Genomic DNA, 27,835 nt, shown 5'->3' with positions numbered 1-27,835 from the left:
AAGGGTGATGTGAAAAACCAGAAAAACGGCCAGCCTACTCATGAGAAACTCTCCAGACACAAAACAGAACGCTTTAAAAGAGACTAACGTCGTCTATGCCTTCAAATGCCCACTTGGGGACTGTAAGCTCCAAAAAACCCAGTATATAGGCAAGACAACAACATCTCTTTCTAGGCGTTTAACGATGCATAAGCAACAGGGCTCCATTAAGGAACATATAATCTCTTCCCACAAGCAAACCATCGCCAGAGAAATCCTAGTAAACAACACAGAAATCATCGATAGATACAGCGATAGCAGGCGGCTTGACGTTTGCGAGGCACTACACATCAAGAAGTCAACACCAGCAATCAACAGCCAATTATTGCACAACTATATTCTACCCACCTCAAGACTCCGCTCCAATATAGAAGCATCAAGAAATATGGACCAATAGGCTTTCTACAAACACTTCTATTCAATACCCATTGTTTCTGTTCTGTCTTGTGTTGATACTTTTAATACCCTATTAATATCCCCTCCTGTTCTGTCTTGTGTTATGCCACATCACCCTTCCCACCTAACTCAAATGTAGATATAATATCAGAGAGACGTAAGTTCTAATCAGTTGTGTATTTGTGAAGTCTTTGAAAATGTAATAAGTTTTACGAAACGCGCCCGTGTCGCGTCAGACTAGAAATAAAAATGAATTTTGGAGAAGTGATTTTTGATTTACCTCCAACAGTGAAGCGTAATGTACGAAAGATTGAGAAAATTCGTGTTAGAATTATTAATCTTACTTTTTCGGTCATATTTAATAATATATGTCTACAGGAAAGACTGCTACCAAAATATATATATATATATATATATATATATATATATATATATATATATATATATATATATGATATATATATCATATATATATATATATGATATATATATCATATATATATATATATATATGATATATATATCATATATATATATATATATATATATGATATATATATATATATATATATATATATATATATATATATATATATATATATATATATATATGTCGTACCTAGTAGCCAGAACGCACTTCTCAGCCTACTATGCAAGGCCGGATTTGCCTAATAAGCCAAGTTTTCCTGAATTAATATATTTTCTCTAATTTTTTTCTTATAAAATGATAAAGCTACCCATTTCATTATATTTGAGGTCAATTTTTTTTATTGGAGATAAAATTAACGTAGATATATGACCGAACCTAACCAACCCAACCTAACCTAACCTAACCTATTTTTATAGGTTAGGTTAGGTTAGGTAGCAGAAAAAGCTAGGTTAGGTTAGGTTAGGTAGGTTAGGTAGTCGAAAAACAATTAAATCATGAAAACTTGGCTTATTAGGCAAATCGGGCCTTGCATAGTAGGGTGAGAAGTGCGTTCTGGCTATTAGGTACGATATATATATATATATATATATATATATATATATATATATATATATATATATATATATATATATATATATATATATATATATATATATATGCGTCCTATACTCCCAGGAACAACGCAACTGGTCACTTCTGAAGTAGTGAAGAGTCACTTCTGGGGTGTGAGTTTTCAGTTGCATATTGTCCTGGGGACCATTCAGGCTTGTTCGCATTTGTGTTCCTCACGTGTGCCCCAAAGAATGAGGTGATTTGGTAAAATGCTATGCCCAAGATTACCATCCGAGTGCCGGCGGTGGGGTGGTTCAAATAGCTTCGGCTATCACCTCATTATGTCCAGCCGTGATGGTCAAGTGGATTAAGGTGTCTTGTACATACCAGTTGCGTTGCTCCTGGGAGTATGGGTTCGAGTCACTTCTGGGGTGTGAGTTTTCAGTTGCATATTGTCCTGGGGACCATTCAGGCTTGTTCGCATTTGTGTTCCTCACGTGTGCCCCAAAGAATGAGGTGATTTGGTAAAATGCTATGCCCAAGATTACCATCCGAGTGCCGGCGGTGGGGTGGTTCAAATAGCTTCGGCTATCACCTCATTATGTCCAGCCGTGATGGTCAAGTGGATTAAGGTGTCTTGTACATACCAGTTGCGTTGCTCCTGGGAGTATGGGTTCGAGTCACTTCTGGGGTGTGAGTTTTCAGTTGCATATTGTCCTGGGGACCATTCAGGCTTGTTCGCATTTGTGTTCCTCACGTGTGCCCCAAAGAATGAGGTGATTTGGTAAAATGCTATGCCCAAGATTACCATCCGAGTGCCGGCGGTGGGGTGGTTCAAATAGCTTCGGCTATCACCTCATTATGTCCAGCCGTGATGGTCAAGTGGATTAAGGTGTCTTGTACATACCAGTTGCGTTGCTCCTGGGAGTATGGGTTCGAGTCACTTCTGGGGTGTGAGTTTTCAGTTGCATATTGTCCTGGGGACCATTCAGGCTTGTTCGCATATATATATATATATATATATATATATATATATATATATATATATATATATATATATATATATATATATATATATATATATATGGGTTCATGTCTCACTCTAAGACAGGCCCACACCCCATACCCAAGACTTTCCAATCTATTTGACCCAAAAAATTTCTTAGGCTATTAAAATCAGCTTTTCGAAAATCTGGCACTTTAACAGAATTTTCTCCTACAGGTCTATTCCATTCTATGCTAAATCTGATTACTTTGTGATCACTGTTCCCTAGCTCATTCCCTATTTCGATGTCATTAATTTGTGTTTCCCTGTTAGTTAACACTAAATCTAAAATATTATTTTCCCGCGTTGGTTCCTTAATGTGTTGCGTAAGAAAGCAATCGTCAATTAATTCTAGAAAATCTTCTGCTTCACTATTCCCTGTTTTGTTCACCCAGTTTATTCCACTAAAATTAAAGTCACCCATGACATAAATACTGTTAGATCTAGATGCTCTAGATATTTCATCCCATAGATGCTTTGCTTCCATTCTGTCTAAATTTGGTGGCCTATATATAACTCCTGTTATAATATTATTTGCTTTTTCGTTTAATTCTATCCAAATAGTTTCTGTGTGTGGCTCAGTTTTGATTCCCTCTTTGAGACTACATTTCAAATTGTCCCTAACATATATGGCTACTCCCCCTCCTCGTCTAATATATCTATCTGTGTGAAATAGTTTAAATCCATTAATCTGATATTCAGCTAATAGTTCTCTATTTTCTACATTCATCCACGTTTCGGTAAGTGCAATAATATCTATTTTTTCTGAGCAGACAAGAGCATTTAATTCATTAATTTTATTTCTTAGACTTCTACTGTTAGTGTAATATATCCTAAGTGAATTGTTATTTTGAGGCCCTTTTCTTTCCCTGATCACTTTGCCAATTCTTTTCTCCCACGAACACATACTTTTATTACCTCCTTCCTCCAAATCAAATCCCATACCACAATCTACTAACAGTTTAAACCCAAACAAACACCTCTAACCACTGGTTCCAACGAGTTCGCAACAGTAACAACCCCAGCCCTCGATAGATGCACCCCATCACGAGCATGCATTTCATTTCTTCCATAGAAGCGTTCCCAGTTGTCTATGAAAGATATTGCATTTGATTTGCAATATCTTTCCAGCCGGCAATTGACACCAAGTGCCCTCGACATCCATTCATTTCCCACTCCCTTTCTTGGAAGAATGCCACATATGATCGGGATTCCTCCCTTGCTCCTAACTAATTCAATGGCTGTCCTAAATCTCTGTATTAGTTCCTCACTCCTAACTCGCCCAACATCATTACCCCCCTGCACTAATACAAATAATGGGTTTGTTCCCATTTCCCGTCATAATATCATTCATGTTTTCAACAATATCACCAATTCCAGCTCCCGGATAGCAAACCCTTAATCTGTTCCTCCTATCTCTGGCACAAATCGTTCTGTCTAAATACCTCACCTGGGAATCTCCCACAACCAAAATTCGCTTCGGTACCGCCCTAACTTTCTGAGCAGCCTGAGGGGCCTGTGCTCCGCCGTTCCTCGCTGATTTCTTCGCTGCAGGCACACTACAGCACTCGTCCTCCAACACGGCAAATGAATTTGCCGTCCTTAGGGCGTCTGTAGGCGGCCTTGTCAAGGTCTTCTTAAGACCCCTGTCTTTCACTACTCTCCACGATGAGGTCTCGTCAACACTGGTCTCCTCCTTCGTTTCCTCTTGAAGTCTCAGCCGTCGTACCTCCTCCCACAGGGAGTCCATCTCTGCTCTCAGAGCTCCAACCAAACTCACCAAATCATTTACTAATCCTTCCATTATTGCAATAATAATGTTACTCCAGAGCTCCAGCTAACACAACCTCTCACTGTGACAGCACCTGACTGACTCAACTCCACGGAAACATCAAATTTATCCTAGAACACGTCGACACCACAATGAATTTTATCAACACCACAATGTACGTGGACGAGACAACCCGACACCTTAACACGATGCCATATTACATGCCTACGAACCTTCACACATACGTGAAGTTCGACTCATTCCATCCGCTAGCCCTAAAGAAATCATTACCCTTCTCCCTAGGATTACGCCTTAAAAGAATAAACAACAAGGACGAAATCCTCTACCCCCAGCTAGACGACCTGTGGGTGACGTTTAGGCGCAGAGGTTACCCTGAGGAAACGCTGAACTACGCCCAGGAGAAACTATGCGGGAAGACCATAGAACAACTTCTCAGGCCCCCGGCCACACGGTTGGAGGATAGGAGACGGCCGGATCCTCCTTACCCCTGTTCTTTCCTGGTTTTGCGGGGAACTAAAACAGACAATCTGAGAAGTATGGACCTAATTGAGGGAGACATACAGTGACCAACATTCTTGGAAGACTTTCCCGCAAAATCCACCAATGATTGCGTGGAGGCGAGGTAAGTCCATCAAGGACCACCTCGTCCTAGCAGGTCTACAACCCAGCATCCACGACCAGACATGGGAGGAGGACAATCATGCCAAAGAACCGTCGAAACCCACCAGCGCCGACCTAACCTGACACAGGAGCCTTCACAACATACCAAAGTAACCGAAGTATGTGAAGTGGTTAGGAAGGACCTACATGCAAACAACCACCAACTGCACTACGAGACTAGGAAGATAATAATTTATATAACCTGTGATTAATATTTAAGAGAGACGGCTTATGAGCTTGAGTTCAGCCTCAGCAAATATAAACGTTTGCTGCATACATGTGTAACTAAATACTGTTACGGCCCTATTGGGTCGCAACTGGGGTTCTTCTCTGATATTATTAGAGTTTGGGTATCCGGCCCCAAGTTAGTAGTGGCTTTCAAGGGGTGTGTTCCGTAACGCAAGTAAATTAAAGGGGAAGGGATACCAATACACTAAATTAAATATATATATTAACCACCACCATAAATATATATCTCACAGTCACTCGCTGGTGCTATAACTACACTTATATACAATAACTTGTCTCCCTCCGAAGACACAGGATGCTCTACGGTGCTCAAGATGAGTAGCCCTGGTTCTCTTCTCGTGGCCTCACGATGAATCCTTTGATTCTCTAGGCGAATCTACCCTGGCCACAGGCCAGCCAAATCACAGTCCCACTGGGTGCACCGTCGTGGAGGACTTCAACCACAAATCCAGCCTGTAGCTGGCAGGTTCCAATCAGCTCCGCTGCATAGGCCACTCCACGACCGATACTAGGGTTGCGAGCCCTAGGCAGGACCCTCGTGTGATTCCGCTGATCACTCTCCTCTCTATAGCACCACAGGGGCTAGTCTCTTCCACCAGTCAACCCCCGGGTACGACGATTCCTCAACTCTGCCTCGTCACAGGCTGGCTAACACTCTCAGCAGTGTTCGTCCGGGAGCAACTCACAGCTTCTGCAGCAAACACGTGGAGAGACTATGGCTGCCTTGGGTAGACTGCCCCATCGTCCAATACAGCAGTCCCAGGTCGACTCTGTAATCAGACACGTCATTAGTACTAGGGACACTCTAGGGCACCTCACTTACAGGCTTAGACACAAACATCCACCTATCCACTCCATAGATGGCGTTCTGTCTAAGCGCCACCTCACCAGAAGTCAGCAGCGGCTATGTTACGAGCTGATTAAGACGGGAATCCAGCCCCTGTGGCCGGTATATCCCGTCCTCACTAGATGGCGTTGTCCATTTATAGGGGGATTCGGGAGCTGACTCACATGGCGTGGACGTCAATGCTCCGTGCTACGACGCTGGGCTCGGGTCCGTAACAAATACACATACAAAATCGCAAAAGCAATGTACATAATCGCTTAAGCATATATATTAACGCGGGATAATTAAACACAATCCTGAACTGTAGATTTTTAATTGCCTAGAACAGTTTTTGACAATGCTTAGGACAGCCCTCAGAATGGCTAGCACAGAGCCGGAATAGTGATCATGATAGTAATAAACATCAGAATAATACACATATTAGTTTATTGTCACCCATTTCATTGTTCTCATAAACATACGTGTTTAATGTAAAATAATTAAAATAATTGATAATATAGTAAAATACACATTAATAAATAGGAATCACACGAATAGCATAAAAAATATGAATTACATCATTATCAACAAAGTAGAAAATAATTTTTTAATTGAAGTAATATTGACGAATTAAAGCTTGTTGAAGTATATATTGTCCCTACTATTGTTAGACCTGCTGTTGTAGTGGCCATGATTGATGTACCTGTTGTTGTAGTGGCCATGATTGGTATACCTGTTGTTGTAGTGGCCATGATTGTTATACATGCTGATGTTGTGGCCATGATTGTTATACCTGCTGTTGTAGTGGCCATGATTGTTATACCTGCTGTTGTAGTGGATATGATTGGTATACCTGCTGTTGTGGTGGCCATGATTGTTATACCTGCTGTTGTAGTGGACATGATTGTTATACCTGCTGATGTTGTGGCCATGATTGTTATACCTGCAGTTGTAGTGGCCCTGATTGTTATATCTGATGTTGTAGTGGCCTTGATTGTTATACCTTATGTTCTAGTGGGAATGATTGTTACATCAGTTATTGTAGTTGCCTTGATCGTTATAGTTGCCATGATTGCTATACCTGATGTTGTAGGGGCCATGATTGTTATACCTACTGTTGTAGTGGTCATGATTGTTATATCTGCTGTTGTAGGGGCCATGATTGTTATACCTGCTGTTGCAGGGGCCATGATGTCTGCTGTTGTAGTGGTCATGATTGTTATATCTGCTGTTGTAGTGGCCATGATTGTTATACTTGCTGTTGCAGTGGACATAATTGATATCTGCTGTTGCAGTGGCCAAGATTGTTATACCTGCAGATGTTGTGGCAATTATTGTTATAGCTGCTGTTGTAGTGGCCATGATTGTTATACCTGCTGTTGTAGTGATCATGATTGTTATAGCTGCTGCTGTTATTGTTGTAACCTAGGTTGTAATGGTCACGATTGTTATGGTGGTTGTTACAACTGAGGTTGTTAGTACTCGCTGTTATTGTAGCAGCACTAGCCGCTGGCAGCAGTAGTGTCTGTTGCTGCAACAGTAGTGTCTGTTGCTGCAGCAGTAGTGTCTGTTGCTGCAACAGTAGTGTCTGTTGCTGCAACAGTGGTGTCTGTTGCTGCAACAGTAGTGTCTGTTGCTGCAACAGTAGAGTCTGTTGCTGCAACAGTAGTGTCTGATGCTGCAACAGTAGTGTCTGTTGCTGCAACAGTAGTGTCTGATGCTGCAACAGTAGTGTCCGATGCTGCAACAGTAGTGTCTGATGCTGCAACAGTAGTGTCTGATCCTGCAACAGTAGTGTCTGATGCTGCAACAGTGGTGTCTGTTGCTGCAACAGTAGTGTCTGTTGCTGCAACAGTAGTGTCTGATGCTGCAACAGTAGTGTCTGTTGCTGCAACAGTAGTGTCCGATGCTGCAACAGTAGTGTCTGATGCTGCAACAGTAGTGTCTGATGCTGCAACAGTAGTGTCCGATGCTGCAACAGTAGTGTCTGTTGCTGCAACAGTAGTGTCCGATGCTGCAACAGTGGTGTCTGTTGCTGCAACAGTAGTGTCTGATGCTGCAACAGTAGTGTCTGATGCTGCAACAGTAGTGTCCGATGCTGCAACAGTAGTGTCCGACGCTGCAACAGTAGTGTCTGATGCTGCAACAGTAGTGTCCGACGCTGCAACAGTAGTGTCTGATGCTGCAACAGTAGTGTCCGACGCTGCAACAGTAGTGTCTGATCCTGCAACAGTAGTGTCTGATGCTGCAACAGTAGTGTCTGATGCTGCAACAGTAGTGTCTGATGCTGCAACAGTAGTGTCCGATGCTGCAACAGTAGTGTCTGATGCTGCAACAGTAGTGTCTGATGCTGCAACAGTGGTGTCTGATGCTGCAACAGTGGTATCTGATCCTGCAACAGTAGTGTCTGATGCTGCAACAGTAGTGTCTGATGCTGCAACTGTAGTGTCCGATGCTGCAACAGTAGTGTCCGACGCTGCAACAGTAGTGTCTGATGCTGCAACAGTAGTGTCTGATGCTGCAACAGTAGTGTCTGATGCTGCAACAGTAGTGTCTGATGCTGCAACAGTAGTGTCTGATGCTGCAACAGTAGTGTCTGATGCTGCAACAGTAGTGTCTGATGCTGCAACAGTGGTGTCTGATGCTGCAACAGTGGTGTCTGATGCTGCAACAGTAGTCTGGAGAGGAGCCGAGGTTACTGGCGCCGTTGTGTCCACGGCCACTGTCGTTACCCCTAACTGAGTGAGGCTTTCCTGAACGCTTGCGATTTCGCTGGCCATGGTATTGCTGGCCTGAGCGGCGGTGCTGGCGGCGGTGTTCACTGAGGCAATGGCGCCCACCACGGAGGCTTGAAGGGAAGCATCCACTGTCACAGACCCATTTTGAATCGCTTGGGTAAGTTGCGTCAGAGTGGCCGCCGCCGCTTTAAGCTGCTCAACCAGAGTAGGGAGACCGGTGAAGTTTCCCGAAGAAATGGCTTTTGAAATTTGATCTGCGATGGATTGTAAGGCCAGGATGTCGTCCGCGGCGCTGCGTTTCCTCCTCGCTGGAAGTGCTGCCTGAACTGCGCTTGCAAGAGTGGTGAGGGTATTGTTAGCCTCTTGAAGTGCCAGAGTCGCGCTATTTGTGGCATTTAATTCGGATTGTAGTTGGGTGAGTTGTGAAGTGAGGGCAGCTGCTGATGCATTACTGTTGGTAGTGTTTGCTGTAGTTGTTGTTGCAGTGTCTGTTGTAGTTGTTGTTGCAGTGTCTGCTGTAGTTGTTGTTGCAGTGTCTGCTGTAGTTGTTGTTGCAGTATCTGCTGTAGTTGTTGTTGCAGTATCTGCTGTAGTTGTTGTTGCAGTATCTGCTGTAGTTGTTGTTGCAGTATCTGCTGTAGTTGTTGTTGTGTTGTCTGCTGCAGTTGTCGCGTTGTCTGCTGCAGTTATCGCGTTGCCTGCTGCAGTGGTCCCGTTGCCTGCTGCAGTTGTCGTGCTGCCTGCTGCAGTTGTCGTGTTGTCTGCTGCAGTTGTCGCGTTGTCTGCTGCAGTTATCGCGTTGCCTGCTGAAGTTGTCGCGTTGCCTGCTGCAGTTGACGTGTTGCCTGCTGCAGTTGTCGCGTTGTCTGCTGCAGTGGTCGCGTTGCCTGCTGCAGTTATCGTGCTGCCTGCTGCAGATGTCGCGTTGTCTGCTGCAGTTGTCGTGTTGTCTGCAGCAACGCCTGAAATTGTTGTCGCTGAACTGTTTGTGGAACTTGTGGATGAAGTGACTGTGGTGGCGGAGGCGTCCTGTGTCTGGGCGGAGGGGACAGTGACGGTGGTCCCGCCCTGCTGGACGATGGCTTGCTGAACGGCGTTTATATCACTCACTATTTTGTTTCTCTCAGTTTGTGCGGCGGCTAAGGCAGCGTCGACGCTGCTCAACGCTGCCTGCACCTCAGCTTGAAGGGTTGTATTGACTACTGAAGTATTGCTTGATATCAGTTCTGTTAATTGGGTTAACGTAGCCTTCGCGGCAATAAGTTGTGGAATTAAACTATTTAAAGCGGTAACATTTCCTTGTTCCAGGGCGTTAGTGGCGTTGGCAACGAGAGTTTGGATCGCCAAGACGTCATCATAGACGCTGCGTTTTCTCCGGCGTCCATTTAAAGTGGTGTTAATTATTATTAATATATTATTAAGTTGATCTTGAAGAGCTTGTAGAGCCGAAATCGTACTATCTGTGGCGTTTAGGGAATTTTGAAGCTGACTGAGTTGTGAATAGAGCCCAGAAAGTGTAATGTTTACTGCAGTAGTAGTAGTATTGTCCAGGGATGTTGAAGCTGTAGTATTAACGGAGGTCGTTGAATTTGTAGCATTAGCAGAGGTGGTTGAAATTGTAGCATTAGCGGAAGTCGTCGTAGCATTAGCGGAAGTCGTCGTAGCATTAGCGGAAGTCGTCGTAGCATTAGCGGAAGTCGTAGTAGCATTAGCGGAAGTCGTCGAATCGGTAGCATTAGCAAATGTTGTTGCATTCGGTGTTGTATTTGAGGCTGTTGAATTCGTTATATTGCCAAGGGTTGTTGTAATCGTTGCGGAACTTGAGGTGCTAGTGACGGTCAGGTTGGGGGGAACTGTGATGGTCGGAGGAGCAGTGGGTAAGGCCACTGTGGTTCCACCGAGCTGGGTGATGCTCTGCTGAACCGTATTAAATTCACTGGTTGTACTGGCACGCAAAGCTTGGGCAGCGGTTAAAGTAACATTGACGCTGTTGAGAGTCGACTGCACGGCCTGCAGAAGGCTCGGATCAACTGTTGATGGATTGCCAACTACCGTCACTAGTATCTGGAGCAGTGTTGCTTCCGCAGATATCAGTAACGGTAACAGGGTATTCAAACCGGTAATATTTGCCGTTGTTAACGCTACGTTGGTGGAGGCGATAAGCATTTGAATCGCCTGAATGTCTGTTAAAGAACTGCGCTTCCTTCTTCGTCCAGTTGTTGGGCTAAGCGTAGAAATAGTACTGTTAAGTACAGTTTGAATGTTTTGAAGAGAAGTGATTACATTATTGGTGGTGTTTAAGGTAGCGAGCAGTTGGCTGCGTTGCGCAGTGAGATTCCCAAGTGTTGTATTCGCAGTTGTAGTGGTGGGAGCAGCAGTTGTAGTGGTTGAAGCAGCTGTTGTAGTGGTGGAAGCAGCTGTTGTAGTGGTTGAAGCAGCTGTTGTAGTGGTGGAAGCAGCTGTTGTAGTGGTTGAAGCAGCTGTTGTAGTGGTTGAAGCAGCTGTTGTAGTGGTTGAAACATCAGTTGTAGTGGTTGAAGCAGCTGTTGTAGTGGTTGAAGCGGCTGTTGTAGTGGTTGAAGCAGCTGTTGTAGTGGTTGAAACATCAGTTGTAGTGGTTGAAGCAGCTGTTGTAGTGGTTGAAGCAGCTGTTGTAGTGGTTGAAGCAGCAGTTGTAGTGTCGGAAGCAGCAGCAGTAGTGCTGACAGTAGCAGTTGTAGTGTTGGAACCAACAGCTGTAGTGTTGGAAGCAGCAGCTGTAGTGTTGGAAACACCAGCTGTAGTGTTGGAAGCAACAGCTGTAGTTTGGGAACCAACAGTTGTAGTGTTGGAAGCAGCAGCTGTAGTTTGGGAACCAGCAGCTGTAGTGTTGGAAGCAGCAGTTGTAGTGTTGGAAACACCAGCTGTAGTGTTGGAAGCAGCAGCTGTAGTTTGGGAACCAACAGCTGTAGTGTTGGAAGAAGTAGCTGTAGTGTTGGAAACAGCAGTTGTGCTTTGTCCCGAAATCGTCGTGTTTGATCCAATGGCTGTTGTATTTGATCCTGAGGCTGTAGTATTCGACCCAGCTGTTGTATTTGATCCTGAGGCTGTAGTATTCGACCCAGCTGTTGTATTTGATCCTGAGGCTGTAGTATTCGACCCAGCTGTTGTATTTGATCCTGAGGCTGTAGTATTCGACCCAGCTGTTGTATTTGATCCTGAGGCTGTAGTATTCGACCCAGCTGTTGTATTTGATCCTGAGGCTGTAGTATTCGACCCAGCTGTTGTATTTGATCCTGAGGCTGTAGTATTCGACCCAGCTGTTGTATTTGATCCTGAGGCTGTAGTATTCGACCCAGCTGTTGTATTTGTTCCTGAGGCTGTAGTATTCGACCCAGCTGTTGTATTTGATCCTGAGGCTGTAGTATTCGACCCAGCTGTTGTATTTGATCCTGAGGCTGTAGTATTCGACCCAGCTGTTGTATTTGATCCTGAGGCTGTAGTATTCGACCCAGCTGTTGTATTTGTTCCTGAGGCTGTAGTATTCGACCCAGCTGTTGTATTTGATCCTGAGGCTGTAGTATTCGACCCAGCTGTTGTATTTGATCCTGAGGCTGTAGTATTCGACCCAGCTGTTGTATTTGATCCTGAGGCTGTAGTATTCGACCCAGCTGTTGTGTTTGATCCTGATGCAGTTGTGTTTGATCCTGATCCCGGGTGTGTTGTGTTTACTCCAGAGGTAGTCAAGGGTGGCCTTGATGTCGGTTTCAATTCTGGAAAAGACAAAATAATTAACAAACACATTGTTTGTCTGTTTACTTTTGAAAATGAGTTAATGTTAACAAATCTCTCACCTAGGGGCCTCCTCTACTGAAGGGGCCTCGAAATGAAAAGTAATTTTAAATTGTCAATAAGAAAAGTAAATCTTATTGACAATTCCGGCCCATTCTTGAGCAACAAGCAGTTGTGCACTTTTGACCAACAAGCAAAGTAGTTTTATGACCTCGTGATCGTTCGTTTTGATCTTCCAGCTGGATGTGTCTTCTGTCATCAAGTTTAAGCATTTCCGGTCCCAGTAGCCCGTGGTTGCCTATATTTTAATATTTTCTATTTGGCTGGCAAATTTGTTTATGAGTGGGCACAATACTACAGCTGCGCACGTCACGTTGGTCCAATTTGTTTTTTATGACTAATATATGCCGCATTTCTTTTCCTTACACTTTTAGGCCATCCTGAAATTTATTGACAGCAAAAATCGCATCCTAACAGAACTAATACGATTTCCTGCCTAACTTTATTTTTTAATTTGTAATCATTCTCAGACAGCCTTATTTTTATATCTGATTTCCTTAAAATTTGCTCATAGTTTACGTCCTCAACTGCAATACCATCATTCACATTCATTCTTATCTATATTAAATGTTATTATCCATTATGACTCCATTTGTTTAATTTCTCTAAATCAGTCACCCTTTACACTGTTATGTGCTTTCATATATTCTCTTCAGCATAGCATTCCTCAACATTTATTGAAATTCTACCAAATCCACCAGTGTTCAAAAATTTCTAGACTCCCTCTCTGTTAACCTATCAAACAAAATGACATATACACTATAATCTTTCTCAAATACTTTCCCCTATCATTAGTCTCAGTGCAGATATCTCATCCACGCAATCCTTTCCACATCAAAACCCATGTTGTTCATCATTCCAAAACTTTTAGTTATCAAGGCTCATCCACTCGCTATTCTGATATACAATTTGCCGACAACATTTAGTAGTCTAACTACATTTTATATGCCTCATCTGTGCCTGCAGCAAAGATCATGTTTTACCATGACCTATAAACAAGTTACATATTCTAAATTTAAATATGACACTAGTATAATCCAGTAACAACATTCTGGTGTCATATATAACGTAGCAATTTAATTATTCTAAGTACTTGTGCCAGTATTCTCTTTATTTTAGCAGCAAATGAGTGATTTAATATTAGAGTCTACGAAATGCAACTAGAATTTTCAGCAACACAGAAACTTGGATAACCTGGGTAGCTGTTTTGAAGATGATAACACTTGTTTACTGTGGGATATCAAGCAACAAACAAGGTAATGCAGAAACTAAATATTTTGGGATCACTTCACTAATGTACATTGATTTACACATGCACATATATATGCACCAATATACTGGAAAAAATTACAAATGGTAAGCTTACCTGGATAACAACAGAGACATTTGGTTCCCTTGCAGCCATCCTTGTCCACCCGTCCTGTACAGGACTTCTTCTTGTCCACACAGAAGCCTCCGTTAGTCTTACAGTGGTCCGTGGGCTTGCAAGCCTTGGCACAGCAGACGCACTTCTTCTTGGTGGCAGCCCTTGGCTATCTGGCGCTCCTTCGTCCCGCACTTCTTCTTACACACGCCCTTGTACTTCAGGCATTTATTTTTCGGTTCTAATGCACATGCTGTTTGAAAGAAAGATTGTTGTATATGTATTTATTGTAAAATATAGTTAAGGTCTTCGTTATTGCTTAATCTGATTATTAAACTTGAGAAAACTTAGTCTTATCTGCTTTCATACAGTTCCAACCAATGCCTTGTCATCGCCCACCCCTACTCCAAACACACACACACACACACACGCACACACACACACACACACACACACACACACACACACACACACACACACACACACACACACACACCACACACACACACACACACGCACGCACGCACGCACGCACGCACGCACGCACGCACGCACGCACGCACGCACACACACACACACACACCACACACACACACACACACACACACACACACACACACACACACACACACACACACACAACACACACACACACACAGCGGGATCCAGAAGTTAATGGTCGATCCTGCAGACAAAAATAAAAATAAGTTAGTACACACACACAGAGAAAATACCAGAAATTTGGAAAGCAGCTAATGTAGTCCCGATATATAAGATAGACAGAAGGCACTGAACTACAGGCCAGTGTCCCTAACCTGCATACCATGCTAGCTAATGGAGAAAACTGTGCGAAGATAGCTAGTAGAACATCTGGAGCGAAAGAACTTTTTAACACAGCATCAACATGGGTTCAGGGATGGCAAGTCCTGCCTCACAGGGTTAATTGAATTGAACGACCAGGCAACAAAAATCAGGCAAGAAAGAAAGGGGTGGGCAGACTGCATATTTTTGGATTGTCAGGAAAGCCTTTGATACAGTACCACACAAGAGGCTAGTGAAAAAGCTGGAGATGCAGCCTGGAATGAAAGGGAAGGTACTCCACTGGGTAAGGGAGTACCTAAGCAACAGACAACAACGAGTCACTGTGAGGGGTGAGGTCTCAGATTGGCGAGACGTCACAACTGAAGTCCCGCAGGGGTCAGTCATTGGACCTATACTGTTTCTAATATATGTAAATGATCTCACGGAGGGAATAGACTCGTTTTTCTCAATGTTGCTGATGATGCAAAAATTATGAGGAGGATTGAAACAGAGGACGACAGTAGGAGCCTACAAGATGACCTAGACAAACAGAATGATTGGTCCAACAAATGACTGCTAAAGTTCAACCCGAGTAAATGCAAAGTAATGAAACTAGGCAGTAGAAACAGGAGGCCAGATACAGGATACAGAATAGGAGATGAAGTACTGCATGAAACGGACAGAGAGAAAGAACTAGGAGTTGATATCACACCAAACTTGTCTCCTGAAGCCCACATAAAGGAATTACGTCTGCGGCATATGCGAGGCTGGCTAACATCAGAACAGCCTTCAGAATCATTCAGAACCTTGTACACAGCATATGTAAGACCAATCCTGGAGTATGCGGCGCCAGCATGGAGCCCGTACTTAGTCGAAGCTGGAAAACGTTCAGAGGTATGCCACTAGACTAGTCCAAGAACTAAGAGGCATGAGTTACGATGAAAGGCTGCGGGAAATGCACCTTACAACACTGGAAGACAGAAGAGTAAGGGAAGACATGATCACTACCTACAAAATCCTCAGGGAATTGACAGGGTAGACAAGGATAAACTATTCAACACTAGTGGTACGCGAACAAGGGGGACACAGGTGGAAACTGAGTACTGAAATGAGCCACAGGGACGTCAGAAAGAATTTTTTCAATGTCAGAGTAGTTAACAGGTGGAATTCATTAGGCACTCATGTGGTGGAGGCTGACTTCGTACACAGTTTTAAATGTAGATATGAAATGTAGACTCAGGAATCTGTACACCAGTTGATTGACAGTTGAGAGTCGGGACCAAAGAACCAAAGCTCAATCCCGGAAGCACAAATAGGTGAGTACAAATAGGTGGGTACACACACACGGGAAGCAGCCCGTAACAGCTGTCTAACTCCTAGGTACCTATTTACTGCTAGGTAACAGGGGCATCAGGATGAAAGAAACTGTCCATATGTTTCCGCCGGCGGCCGGGATCGAACCCGGACCCTAGGATTACGAGTCCCAAGCGTTGTCCACTCAGCCACGGCCCCTTAGGTGTGTGTGTGTGTGTGTGTGTGTGTGTGTGAGTGTGTGTGTTGTGTGTGTGTGTGTGTAAAAATAGTTAGTAGTCAGTAACAGTTGAGCGGCGGGCCGAAAGAGCAGAACTCAACCCCCACAAGCACAACTAGGTGAATACACTCACACTCAGAGTAATTAACAAAAGGAATGCATTAAGCAGATATGTGGTGGAAGCAGACTCCATCACAGTTTCAAATGTAGATTTGATAGAGCCCAATAGGCTTATGTATGTGTACACCAGTTGATTGACAGTTGAGAGGCGGTACCAAAGAGCCAAAGTTCACCCCTCCGTAAGTACAACTAGGTGAATACTTACACACACATTCAAAAGAACACACACAAGCACGCACACAGATATATCTGTCAGTAATACGGTTTGTGTACCAGCGACCCAGACAAAAGACAAGCCTGTTATACCACACAGCAAATTGTTCCCAGAAATAGTACATCGTTGCCCAATTATAGCACACGGCTGCTCAAACACAACACACTTCCCTAAGCACAACACACGACTGCCCAAACACAAATACCTTATCCAGACACAAAACATGGCTCTCCTTCACTCCAGTCGCCATCACTACCACCTGTTGACCCTCCGTCACTACCTTCAGTGACTCACTTATAAACGCCCTTACAATATAGTTCTGTGGCGCCTCTCCTGCCATGATTTTGAGAATATAGGCAACAGTAACTAGCGTACCATAAACATCAACTCAAACCAATTGCATCTTTGCTCCTTCCCAACCATTGTCATTCTCTCTGCTATGTGTAAGTGGTCCGTAAGTTTATGGTAAATATGTAGGTATTTAAAAAAAAAAATATATCTTCTAGTTCGGGAAATGCACACTCAGACAAACCACTTCTAGTGAAAACAAATAGTAGAACTGTCCCCCATACCAAGTTATATAACATGGTAAAAGAAAGAAAATATAGCAGTGATTTGATTTTTTAGTTACATATATATATATATATATATATATATATATATATATATATATATATATATATATATATATATATATATACATATATATATATATATATATATATATATATATATATATATATATATATATATATATATATATATATATATATATATATAATATATATATATATATATATATATATATACGGGAATGAGTTCTCTTAGACCTCAAAAATAATTATCTGTGAAACACTTACAGGAGAGGCAACACTCGCACGACTTCCCCTTGCACTTGCCGTTGACAACTTTAGTCTTGCAGGTGTGTTTCTGGTTGCACTTCCCGCCGACTTTGGCGCACTTTTTCGATGTTTTGCACTTTTTCTTGGGAGAGGCGTCGTCGTCGTCATCGCCGTGGCCACCACCAGAGGAAGGATAATAACCATTGCCACCCGAAGTCCTCCCGATCTTTTCTACAGCTTGTTTAACTTCTTTACCCGTCTTGGGTTGTTTTTTCTCGTATTGCCGTTCCTTGTTGCTGCTTTTGACCTTTCTTTTTGCTCTTTTTAATATTTTTGGATTTCTTCAATTTGTTCTTGCGTTGTTTCCCCTTTTCTGCAAAATCTTTTCCTCGCAGATTTTTGTGTTTCCTAAGACCATTCTTTTGACTTTCTTTTTGCTCTTTTTAATATTTTTGGATTTCTTCAATTTGTTCTTGTCTTGTTTCGCCTTTTTCGCAAAATCTTTTCCTCGGAGATTTTTGTGTTTCGTGAGACCATTCTTTTTTACTTTCTTTTTGCTCTTTTTAATATTTTTGGATTTCTTCAATTTGTTCTTGCGTTGTTTTGCCTTTTTCACAAAATCTTTTCCTCGCAGATTTTCGTGTTTCCTGAGACCATTCTTAAGTTTATGGCAGATTTGCTTAACTTTTCTTTCTTGTTACCTCTTGTGTTTTTGTTTGTTTGTCTGCCACTTTTATCATTATCTGTGATTCTCCTATTTTGTTTAGATTTCTTCAAAGGTACCTTGCCATAAATTTTGGATTTTGTTTCTTTGATTTCTTTATTTTTCCTTCTTCACGATTGTCTTTCCTGTTTTTGTTAAGCTTACCTAAAGTGGGATCTTTCTGTCCCTTAGGGACTTTTTTGAAGGTTCGGCTTCTTTTGCCACTGTCAGTACTGTCGACTCCTCGCCCTCCATTCTTGGTGGCGGTCAGCTCCTTGTCCGCCATTCTTGGTGCGGTCAGCTCCTCGCCCGCCATTCTTGGTGCGGTCAGCTCCTCGCCCGCCCTTCTTGGTGCGGTCAGCTCCTTGCCCGCCCTTCTTGGTGCGGTCAGCTCCTCGCCCGCCCTTCTTGGTGCGGTCAGCTCCTCGTCCTCCATTCTTGGTGCGGTCAGCTCCTCGTCCTCCATTCTTGGTGCGGTCAGCTCCTCGCCCGCCATTCTTGGTGCGGTCAGCTCCTCGTCCTCCATTCTTGGTGCGGTCAGCTCCTCGTCCTCCATTCTTGGAGCGGTCAGCTCCTCGTCCTCCATTCTTGGAGCGGTCCAGCTCCTCGCCCGCCATTCTTGGTGCGGTCAGCTCCTCGCCCGCCATTCTTGGTGCGGTCAGCTCCTCGTCCTCCATTCTTGGTGCGGTCAGCTCCTCGTCCTCCATTCTTGGTGTGGTCAGCTCCTCGCCCGCCATTCTTGGTGCGGTCAGCTCCTCGCCCGCCCTTCTTGGTGCGGTCAACTCCTTGCCCGCCCTTCTTGGTGCGGTCAGCTCCTTGCCCGCCCTTCTTGGTGCGGTCAGCTCCTCGCCCGTCACTCCAGATTGTACTACTTGCCCCATTCTTTCCCTCAGTCTTATGGGGGTGAGGGTTTTCCCCACATTCTTGACAAAAAGTTTTAATTTCCCTTTTCCTCGAGGTTTCTCATCTCCATTAATGCTTGAACTCTTCCCTTTCTTCCTATGCCATGAATCTCATTGTCCCTTAGTATACAAATTTCTACTCTTCTTTTCTTGAGAAATTTTCCCTCAATCTTGTTACGTTTCGCTTCTTTCTTACTCCCGACAAAATGGCGTTTTTGTCCGTTGTTGACCTCAGGCACTCCTCTTTCTTGAATAATATCAGTAGCATCATTTTTATGGCTGATTCTATGAGCAGCGTTTCCAGAATCTCTTGGCTTATCTTTGAGTCCCTCTCAGTTTCTCAGAATGTCGTGCTTCTTGGGCTGCAACTCTTGAACGCTCTTCTCCTGACGGTTGGATACAATTTCTCTCTCCATCCACAGTTACCTGCAGGAGTAGACTGTTTTTAAATAAAACAAATAGGTTTAACGTTCAGAGGTAATTATTTTTTATGTTCAGTAAGATTTAGAAATTGTATCAGAAAGGTATGAGTATCATCACATATGAAACATTTGTAGATTTTATTTTAATTACATTAACAAAACAATTAAAAACACACACACAAATATAATTGAAAATTCCACAACCCCAGAAGTGACTCGAACAGAGACAGCCAGGAGCACTATGCAACTGGCAAACATGGTACCTTAACCACGTGACCACCGTGACCGATACAAAAAGATGTTGGTAGCCGAGGCTATATGCCCAATATTACGACGGCACTTGGTGGTAAGCTTGGCATAGTTATTTCATCGAATCACCTTACTTTGTGGAGCCACGTGAGCAACATAAATGGGAATGTACTATGGAACATGAATGCTAGCTGCATAGTGCTCTTGACTGTCTGGGTTCGAGTCACTTATGGGGTGTGGAGTTTTCCCGTTGCACATATGCTTGGGCAACCATTTAAGCTTGTTCGCATTTGCGTTGCTCACGTGGCCCCACAAAGTGAGGTGATTCGATGAAATGACTATGCCCATGCTTACCAATAAGTGCCGTCGAGATATTGGGGGATATAGCCTCGGCTACCAAACATCTTATGTACAGTCACGGTTAGTCAAGTGGTTAACGTATCATGTACGCCAGATGCATAGTGCTAGCTTCTTGCATATATACACACACACATATAGATATATATATATATATGTATATATATATATATATATATATATATATATATATATATATATATATATATATATATATATATATATATATATATATATATATATATATATATATATATATATATATATATATATATTATATATAGAACCATGGAGGTTCTATATTTCATGTGAGAGAAATCTTCGAAACCTCTTTACCGATTGCTTTGAAATTTTGACACAACGCTGCATTCGAATTGGCGCGTCTTTTTATATATCTACTATATACATGCCTCACCTGTGACAGGAAAAAATAGTTTTTTTTTTTTAAAAACAGCGCCATCTTTTAGACGTAAGGGCAACACACGGTGTAATCTCCGAAAATTCTTCACTAATTGCTTTGAAATTTTGACACAACGTTGCATTCGATAGGGGCATCTTTTTATATACCTACTATATACATGCTACCCCTGTGACAGGTAAGAACATGCGTTTTTTTAAAAACAGCGCCATCTGTTGCACATAATGGCAACATGCACGCTATACTAAATATATCAAGAATTCCATTGAAATGTTTCCGATAGCATTGATAAATTGTATTTTCATAGATTTCAATTTATTTTATTTTTAGTGAATTATTTTGTGTGATATTGTGTTGGAATTGAGCTGTGTTGTTCAATACCGTTCGTTTCGTAGGTATAAGTATAGATGCCACACCTGTGACAGGTAAAACTATGCTTTTCTTGAAAAACAGCACCATCTGTTGCATGTAAGAGCAACAGACATGCTATTTCAGATATGTTACAATTCCATTTCAATGTTTCTGATTGCATTGACAAATTGAATTTTCATAGATTTTGATTTATTTTCATTTTGATTTAATTATTTTCTGTGAATTGCATTGGAATTGAGCTGTGTTGTTTACCAGATCGTTCATTTTGTGAGAATAGTTTATTTTTATATTTTTTTCATATTTTCATTTCATTTTTTAACTGTTTTTCTTATATTTTAGTAATGGGAACATCAGATCACTTGATGTTCCCAATTTTCTGATGGGAACATCAGACCATTTGGGAAGGCATCAGACGAGGGAGAGGGGAATAGTGGGAATGATGAGGGGACGGAAGTGAGAGATGGTGCGGAGGACGAGGGGACAAGGATATGGTAATGGTGGGAAAGGACAAGGGGACGGGGGAGTTGTGGATGGTGGGGACGAGGGGATGGGGGAATGGAGAATGGTGGAGAGGACAAAGGGACAGAGGAGTGGGGCATGGTGGGAAGGAAGAAGAGATGGTGGAGTGGGGAATGGTGGGGAGGACGAGGGAACGGTGGAGTGGGGAATGGTTGAGAGGCCGAGAAGACGAGTGAGGGGGGAATGGTGGGGGAGGAATGGGGGACATGGAAGGTTGCTGTGGCTCAGGAACACATGTGCATTGCTGAGCCACAGCAAAGCGTGGCCGGGTACTGCTAGTTCACTAATATTTCTTGATATTATTTGGTCTTAAACACTTTGGTCCAGAAAAGAATGTACAAATAATTTGTACAGACTGCATACTCTGCGTGCATGGTTTTAAATTACTAGGTTCCGTGATAAATTGCACGATACAGTAGATTTTAACCTTTCCAAAATATAATTTTTAGTTTAATTTTCCCTGTTTATTTAACTCAAATTTACTGCAGCACCAATACAAATATTCAAACATTTGATTCAAAAATAATCCACATACATTAAAGCATTTATATTACAACTATTACAAAAGGATAGAATTAATGACCCTTGGAAGTTATGAAATAAATAGTCATTATTATAAATTGACTAACCAAAATTGCAAAGAGAATGGCATATAACCAGAAGAGGGATGAAAATTTGCCTGTGAAATACTTAAATACATTTAACAAGACAGGAAATAGCTAATATACTGACCAAATACTGGCTGCGCTTAAGAAACTTACTTGCCAGATATTATAGTCTATTAAACCTTAAAATCTCCGCTGTAGACCCTTACGTTTTGTAATTTCTTGGAAATTGAAATACAGACGGTACTCCTGTTAATGTTGCACTCTTCTTATACCAATCCAGCAGTGATGTTAGTATTGTCAACTTCTTTCTTATTATTTATATGACTGTTAGCTTATTCAGATGTGTTTGAAGTTTAACTTAAGAATCCATCACAAAATATTTGAATCTTAGTACATATTTTTTGAAAAATCTGCAACAAGGCTAATTGGGCCTCTTTCACTAATTGGGCCTTCTCACATGTCACTACTTTTATCCAACAACTATGACTTATGCATTTTTTGTATTAGTTCTATAACCTTTTAAGTGACAGTAACACATAACACTTTTGGTACAGATTAAGATATCATTCATACCTGCAACAGAAGAAAAATGCAGAAGACGCAGCCAGCCAACGCAAAAGTCTTCATGCTGGTGGCGTGCAGCTGGAACTGCAGAAGTGACTCGGCTCCTGCCTCTACCGAGACTGCTGCAGAGGACTACACCGACAAGAGTCAGCAACGGGGCCTCAGAGCTCTGTTACACCGACGAGTGATAGCAATAGGTGTTCGAAGCCTCGTCTCTCCAAATGCCAGCAACAGAGCAGACCTCAGCTTCACACCACATCTGCCAAACGCTGCAACAAATCTGAGGGTAAATATTGTCAAAAACCTTATATAAATGAGTAGGGGTGCATCTGTGTGGGCCCACCTGTGTAGTCGATTTGCAGGTGCATAGTTCAGTGCTCTCTGGGGGAATCAACGTAAATACATAACGAGTGTGTCATGGTTCACGGATTTCTACCCTTGTTTATCAACTTTATTTTATTAACGTAGTTGACTCGTTTTATTACTGTTTAGTTATCTACTTGGTGTTATTCGCTAGCCCCCCCAAAAAGATAAGCAGGTTAAAAGAACTAAACTTAAATGAAAAACAAAAACAAAAAAAAATGAAATTGTAGAGAAAATATAAATTAAAATTAAAAACCTAAAATATACATCACGTATATCTATAAATACAGTAATACACACTCTTGGGGCCTCGCTGCTGAGTGGACAGTGCTTGGGGGTCGTAGTCTTAAGGGCCCTAGTTTGATTCCAGGCGGAGGCGAAAACAAATGGGTAGAGTTTCTTTCACCCTGATGCATCTGTTCACCTAGCAGTAAATTTGTACCTGGAAGTTAGACAGCTGATATGGGCTCCTTCATGGAAAAGTGTGTGTGTGTGTGTGTGTGTGTGTGTGTGTGTGTGTGTGTGTGTATGTGTGTGTGTGTGTGTGTGTGTGTGTGTGTGTGTGTGTGTGTGTGTGTGTGTGTGTGGTGTGTGTGTGTGTGTGTGTGTGTATGTGTATGTGTGTGTGTGTGTGTGTGTGTGTGTGTGTGTGTGTGTGTGTGTGTGTGTGTATGTGTGTGTGTGTGTGTTTGTGTGTGTGTGTGTGTGTGTGTGTGTGTGTGTGTGTGTGTGTGTGTGTGTGTGTGTGTGTGTGTGTGTGTGTGCTCACCTAATTGTGCTTGCGGGGGTTGAGCTCTGGCTCTTTGGTCCCGCCTCTCAACCGTCAATCAACTGGTGTACAGATTCCTGAGCCTATTGGGCTCTATCATATCTACATTTGAAACTGTGTATGAAGTCAGCCTCCACCACATCACTTCCTAATGCATTCCATTTACTAACTACTCTGACACTGAAAAAGTTCTTTCTAACGTCTCTGTGGCTCATTTGGGTACTCAGCTTCCACCTGTGTCCCCTTGTTCGCGTCCCACCAGTGTTGAATAGTTCATCCTTGTTTACCCGGTCGATTCCCCTGAGGATTTTGTAGGTTGTGATCATGTCCCCCCTTACTCTTCTGTCTTCCAGTGTCGTGAGGTGCATTTCCCGCAGCCTTTCCTGTGTGTGTGTGTGTGTGTGTGTGTTTGTGTGTGCACATGTAATAGAAATATATTTATAGATATAATAGAGGAAAAGTAGATTGGTTAGAAAGGCGGGGTCCAAGAACTAACAGCTTGATTCTGCAGTCACAGAAATAAATGCACACACACACACATTCTGTGTGGAAAATCTACGAGTGATTATTTTATTAAATTTATTTATTATTGAATGTACTGTAGTTATTTTAATTATTTATTAATAATTATTTTATTAAGCGGACTGTATAGATTATTATCTAAAATTACTGCAAAATTTCCACTTCACACATTTGGAGGGTTATTATTATTAACCAATTTTTAAACAGTATTTAAACGGTTAACATTATTATTTTCTCTAAACTGAATTAAAACAGTTAGTGGATGTGGTTAATATATGTGAATTATAGCCTTATCTGACTAGAAGGCTTCCACAATTATCTTGGAACCAGTGTTGAACACGTGAGTGGGCCCGGCTGTAATGGAGGCATTGGTTTGTGATGCCGCCTAAATATAGATGGCAATTCTTCGCTATCGGTGTTGTCTGGACTCCAGCCTGCCGAGACAATACAAAGTGGATAGGCACAAACTACACAAATTATTATTATTATATACATGGCATAATTTTGGCTCAGTTTACTCGAGTTATTAAACTCACCTATTTTGGGTTTGTCATGCCATATAACCGTCACACCTATAAGATTTTATATTGGCCAACTAAGAACTAGATAAGACGGAATATAAGTCCTTCCCTGTGTTGTCGTAGTCGAATACGTCATTTGAAATAGGTACTGATTATTGCGAATAATGGTCCCGCCTCTCAACTATCATTCAACTGGTGTACAGATTCCTGAGCCTACTGGGCTCTATTATATCTACATTTAAAACTGTGTATGGAGTCTGCCTCCACCACATCACTGCCTAATGTATTCCATCCGTCAACTACTCTGACACTGAAAAAGTTCCTTCTAACGTCCCTGTGGCTCATGTGGGTACTCAGTTTCCACCTGTGTCCCCTTGTTCGCGTCCCACCGGTGTTGAATAGTTTATCCTTGTCTACCCGGTCGATTCCCCTGAGGATTTTGTAGGTTGTGATCATGTCTCCCCATTACTCTTCGGTCTTCCAGTGTCGTAAGGTGCATTTCCCGCAGCTTTTCCTCGTAACTCATGCCTCTTAGTTCTGGGATTAGTCTAGTGGCATACCTTTGGACTTTTTCCAGCTTCGTCTTGTGCTTGACACGGTACGGGCTCCATGCTGGGGCCGCATACTCCAGGATTGGTCTTACATATGTGGTGTACAAGATTCTGAATGATTCCTTACACAGGTTCCTGAACGCTGTTCTGATGTTAGCCAGCCTCGCATATGCCGCAGACGTTATTCTTTTTATGTGGGCTTCAGGAGACAGGTTTGGTGTGATATCAACTCCTAGATCTATCTCTCTGTCCGTTTCATTAGGTACTTCATCTCCTATTCTGTATCCTGTGTCTGGCCTCCTGTTTCCACTGCCTAGTTTCATTACTTTGCATTTACTCGGGTTGAACTTCAACAGCCATTTGTTGGACCATTCACTCAGTCTGTCTAGGTCATCTTGTAGCCTTCTACTATCATCCTCTGTTTCAATCCTCCTCATAATTTTTGCATCATCGGCAAAAATTGAGAGAAACGATTCTATACCCTCTGGGAGATCATTTACATATATCAGAGACAGTATATGTCCAAGGACTGACCCCTGCGGGACTCCACTTGTAACGTCTCGTATGTGTGTGTGTGTGTCCTACTCTCATTGTAGGTACCTAAGTGTACCTGTTGTAGTTCCGGATGTTCGTGATTCCTATAATTGGCTATGCATTGTTATGTTTATATGTAAGTGGATGCGAGCTTTCTAGATTGCCTTAGATTGGAATAATAATAATTATGAATTTAGAGACACCTGTCGTTATGATCTCCATATACTGTTTGAGAGTATTAAGTTGTATGAGATTAACAGAGATGCGCTTAACACATTAAGAGGATTGCCAGATGAATTTTTTCAGCTCCCTTCTGCACTGGAATTTGTGCACAGTAGGTGTGCACAGGAGCGTGTGCACCATAGCACAAGGTTAAGAAATACAACTCTTAAACTGTCTTGCGGGATGTCTACGGATAGCCCTTGATGAGTGCTAGTCATTAAAGCTATTGTGGTTGCTGTACCGAGTCTGTAGAGAAAGTTATATCAGGGAGTTGATTTCAGGTGAATTTTTTACGAGTTCAAGAGGAGAGAAGGAGGTTGGGGGGTTAACAGTTATAGGGTGACCCCCATCTTTGAGCCCCTTCATGCCAGGGGAAGAGCGTCGTCTCGGTAGAACGTGATTGGCCGACGCTCCGGGCCTCGGAGATGCTTAGCTGTAATTGGTGCCTATGATTTTCTCCACCCTTAGGGAGCCGGTCGGCCGAGCGGACAGCACGCTGGACTTGTGATCCTGTGGTCCTGGGTTCGATCCCAGGCGCCGGCGAGAAACAATGGGCAGAGTTTCTTTCACCCTATGCTCCTGTTACCTAGCAGTAAAGTAGGTACCTGGGTGTTAGTCAGCTGTCACGAGCTGCTTCCTGGGGATGGAGGCCTGGTCGAGGACCGGGCCGCGGGGACACTAAAAAGCCCCGAAATCATCTCATCTCAAGATAACCCTGATGCTCCTGTTACCTAGCAGTAAATAGGTACCTGGGAGTTAGACAGCTGTTATGGGCTGCTTCCTGGGTGTGTGTGTGGGGGGGGGGAGGTAGTAGTTAGTAATAGTTGATTGATTGACAGTTGGGAGACGGGCCGAAAGAGCAGAGCTCAACCCCCGCAAGCACAACTAGGTGAAAACAACTACGTGAATACACATACACACACATGCGGAGAATAATTTGGTCGGGAGTCTATTCATTAAAGGACGGATGGTTAGAAAGGCAGGGTCAGAATGATTTGTTGTCACCCGAACCTATCTAGATCTTTATAACAAATCCTGTAGTTTCCAAGTGTTGGGACCAGTTAGTTTAAATTAATTTCATGTACACTCGCTTCAATGTTCTTGAAACACAAGGCGCAGTGTCCTCTCCTGGTTCTATAGAGGAAATAGCCGAATTTGTTTGATTTTTATAGCGAGAATGGACGAGTTGATGCTAGAGACACGAAAGGGTCATAGGGATGCAAGGAAATGCTGTAGTCTTAAAGGCGTAATAAAATGGAATAAATTAGGTGAGCAAGTAGTGAAAAAGAAGGTAACTTCCATTAAAAGTCTGACAAAATAGATAACGACAGATGAGTCCACTAATCTCAGCGCATACACACACACACACACACACACTCGCTAGTAAAGTTATCGGAGGACATGGAAACAAATCCAATCTGTACTTGATACTTTATTTGTCCAAAAATGATTAGAATCATTGATTCGTGTATCTCTCGAAAATATCGACCTAAAGCTGAAATAATGACAGCCGTGAACATACAACATTGTAAATATAAGGAAATTAAAGCGATACAGATATATAAGATTAAAAGCAACTTGGTAGGCAGGAAACACTAGCAACAATATACTAAATAAGAAACGCATAAAGAAAATTTATAGTAAATGAATTTTCGCAGTTTTTTAAAGAGAGCTAAGATTGTTGACTACTAAGATGATAAATACTAAGCTGAAGATTATATTCAGCTCTTTTATACTAAGCTGAAGGTTCTGTGGACAACGTTTCGTCTGAGAGTTTCTGTGGATAACGTCTCGTCTGTCATTTTCTGTG

At 42.5% G+C, this 27,835-nt stretch overlaps 4 protein-coding genes across 4 annotated transcripts; 2 read left to right on the top strand and 2 right to left on the bottom strand.

The window, feature by feature from the left end:
• Positions 1-6,679: 6,679 nt before the first annotated feature.
• LOC138356797 (uncharacterized) lies at positions 6,680-7,418 on the top strand. The gene is made up of 2 exons (XM_069313118.1): positions 6,680-7,277; positions 7,309-7,418. The coding sequence occupies exons 1-2, from the start codon at positions 6,680-6,682 to the stop codon at positions 7,416-7,418; spliced, it is 708 nt and encodes a 235-aa protein (XP_069169219.1).
• Positions 7,419-7,491: 73 nt separating this feature from the next.
• LOC138356795 (autotransporter adhesin BpaC-like) lies at positions 7,492-10,893 on the bottom strand. The gene is made up of 2 exons (XM_069313117.1): positions 8,778-10,893; positions 7,492-7,709 (listed from the first exon to the last, which is right to left on the bottom strand). The coding sequence occupies exons 1-2, from the start codon at positions 10,891-10,893 to the stop codon at positions 7,492-7,494; spliced, it is 2,334 nt and encodes a 777-aa protein (XP_069169218.1).
• A 13-nt stretch (positions 10,894-10,906) lies between these two features.
• Positions 10,907-12,014, top strand: LOC138356794 (cytadherence high molecular weight protein 3-like). The gene is made up of 3 exons (XM_069313116.1): positions 10,907-10,976; positions 11,085-11,953; positions 11,988-12,014. The coding sequence occupies exons 1-3, from the start codon at positions 10,907-10,909 to the stop codon at positions 12,012-12,014; spliced, it is 966 nt and encodes a 321-aa protein (XP_069169217.1).
• Positions 12,015-18,359: 6,345 nt separating this feature from the next.
• LOC138356793 (octapeptide-repeat protein T2-like) lies at positions 18,360-19,013 on the bottom strand. The gene has a single exon (XM_069313115.1). The coding sequence runs from the start codon at positions 19,011-19,013 to the stop codon at positions 18,360-18,362; it is 654 nt and encodes a 217-aa protein (XP_069169216.1).
• Between the last annotated feature and the right edge of the window lie 8,822 nt (positions 19,014-27,835).

Source organism: Procambarus clarkii, chromosome 74, assembly GCF_040958095.1.
Source record: "Procambarus clarkii isolate CNS0578487 chromosome 74, FALCON_Pclarkii_2.0, whole genome shotgun sequence".
NCBI classification, from domain to species: Eukaryota; Metazoa; Arthropoda; class Malacostraca; order Decapoda; family Cambaridae; genus Procambarus; species Procambarus clarkii.
This window is presented reverse-complemented; position numbering and strand designations above follow the sequence as displayed.

What these genes read in the sequence shown, in the direction of transcription:
- LOC138356794 (XM_069313116.1), top strand. Translation starts at nt 10,907, where the DNA reads ATGTCTGTTAAAGAACTGCGCTTCCTTCTTCGTCCAGTTGTTGGGCTA. An exon ending in CGTAGAAATAGTACTGTTAA is followed by an intron (nt 10,977 to 11,084) that starts GTACAGTTTGAA and finishes TTGTATTCGCAG; the next exon opens with TTGTAGTGGTGGGAGCAGCA. An exon ending in TAGTATTCGACCCAGCTGTT is followed by an intron (nt 11,954 to 11,987) that starts GTATTTGATCCT and finishes TATTCGACCCAG; the next exon opens with CTGTTGTATTTGATCCTGAG.
- LOC138356795 (XM_069313117.1), bottom strand. Translation starts at nt 10,893, where the DNA reads ATGCTTATCGCCTCCACCAACGTAGCGTTAACAACGGCAAATATTACC. An exon ending in CAGCACCGCCGCTCAGGCCA is followed by an intron (nt 7,710 to 8,777) that starts GCAATACCATGG and finishes CTACTGTTGCAG; the next exon opens with CATCAGACACTACTGTTGCA.
- LOC138356797 (XM_069313118.1), top strand. Translation starts at nt 6,680, where the DNA reads ATGATTGATGTACCTGTTGTTGTAGTGGCCATGATTGGTATACCTGTT. An exon ending in GGACATAATTGATATCTGCT is followed by an intron (nt 7,278 to 7,308) that starts GTTGCAGTGGCC and finishes TTATACCTGCAG; the next exon opens with ATGTTGTGGCAATTATTGTT.
- LOC138356793 (XM_069313115.1), bottom strand. Translation starts at nt 19,013, where the DNA reads ATGGGGCAAGTAGTACAATCTGGAGTGACGGGCGAGGAGCTGACCGCA.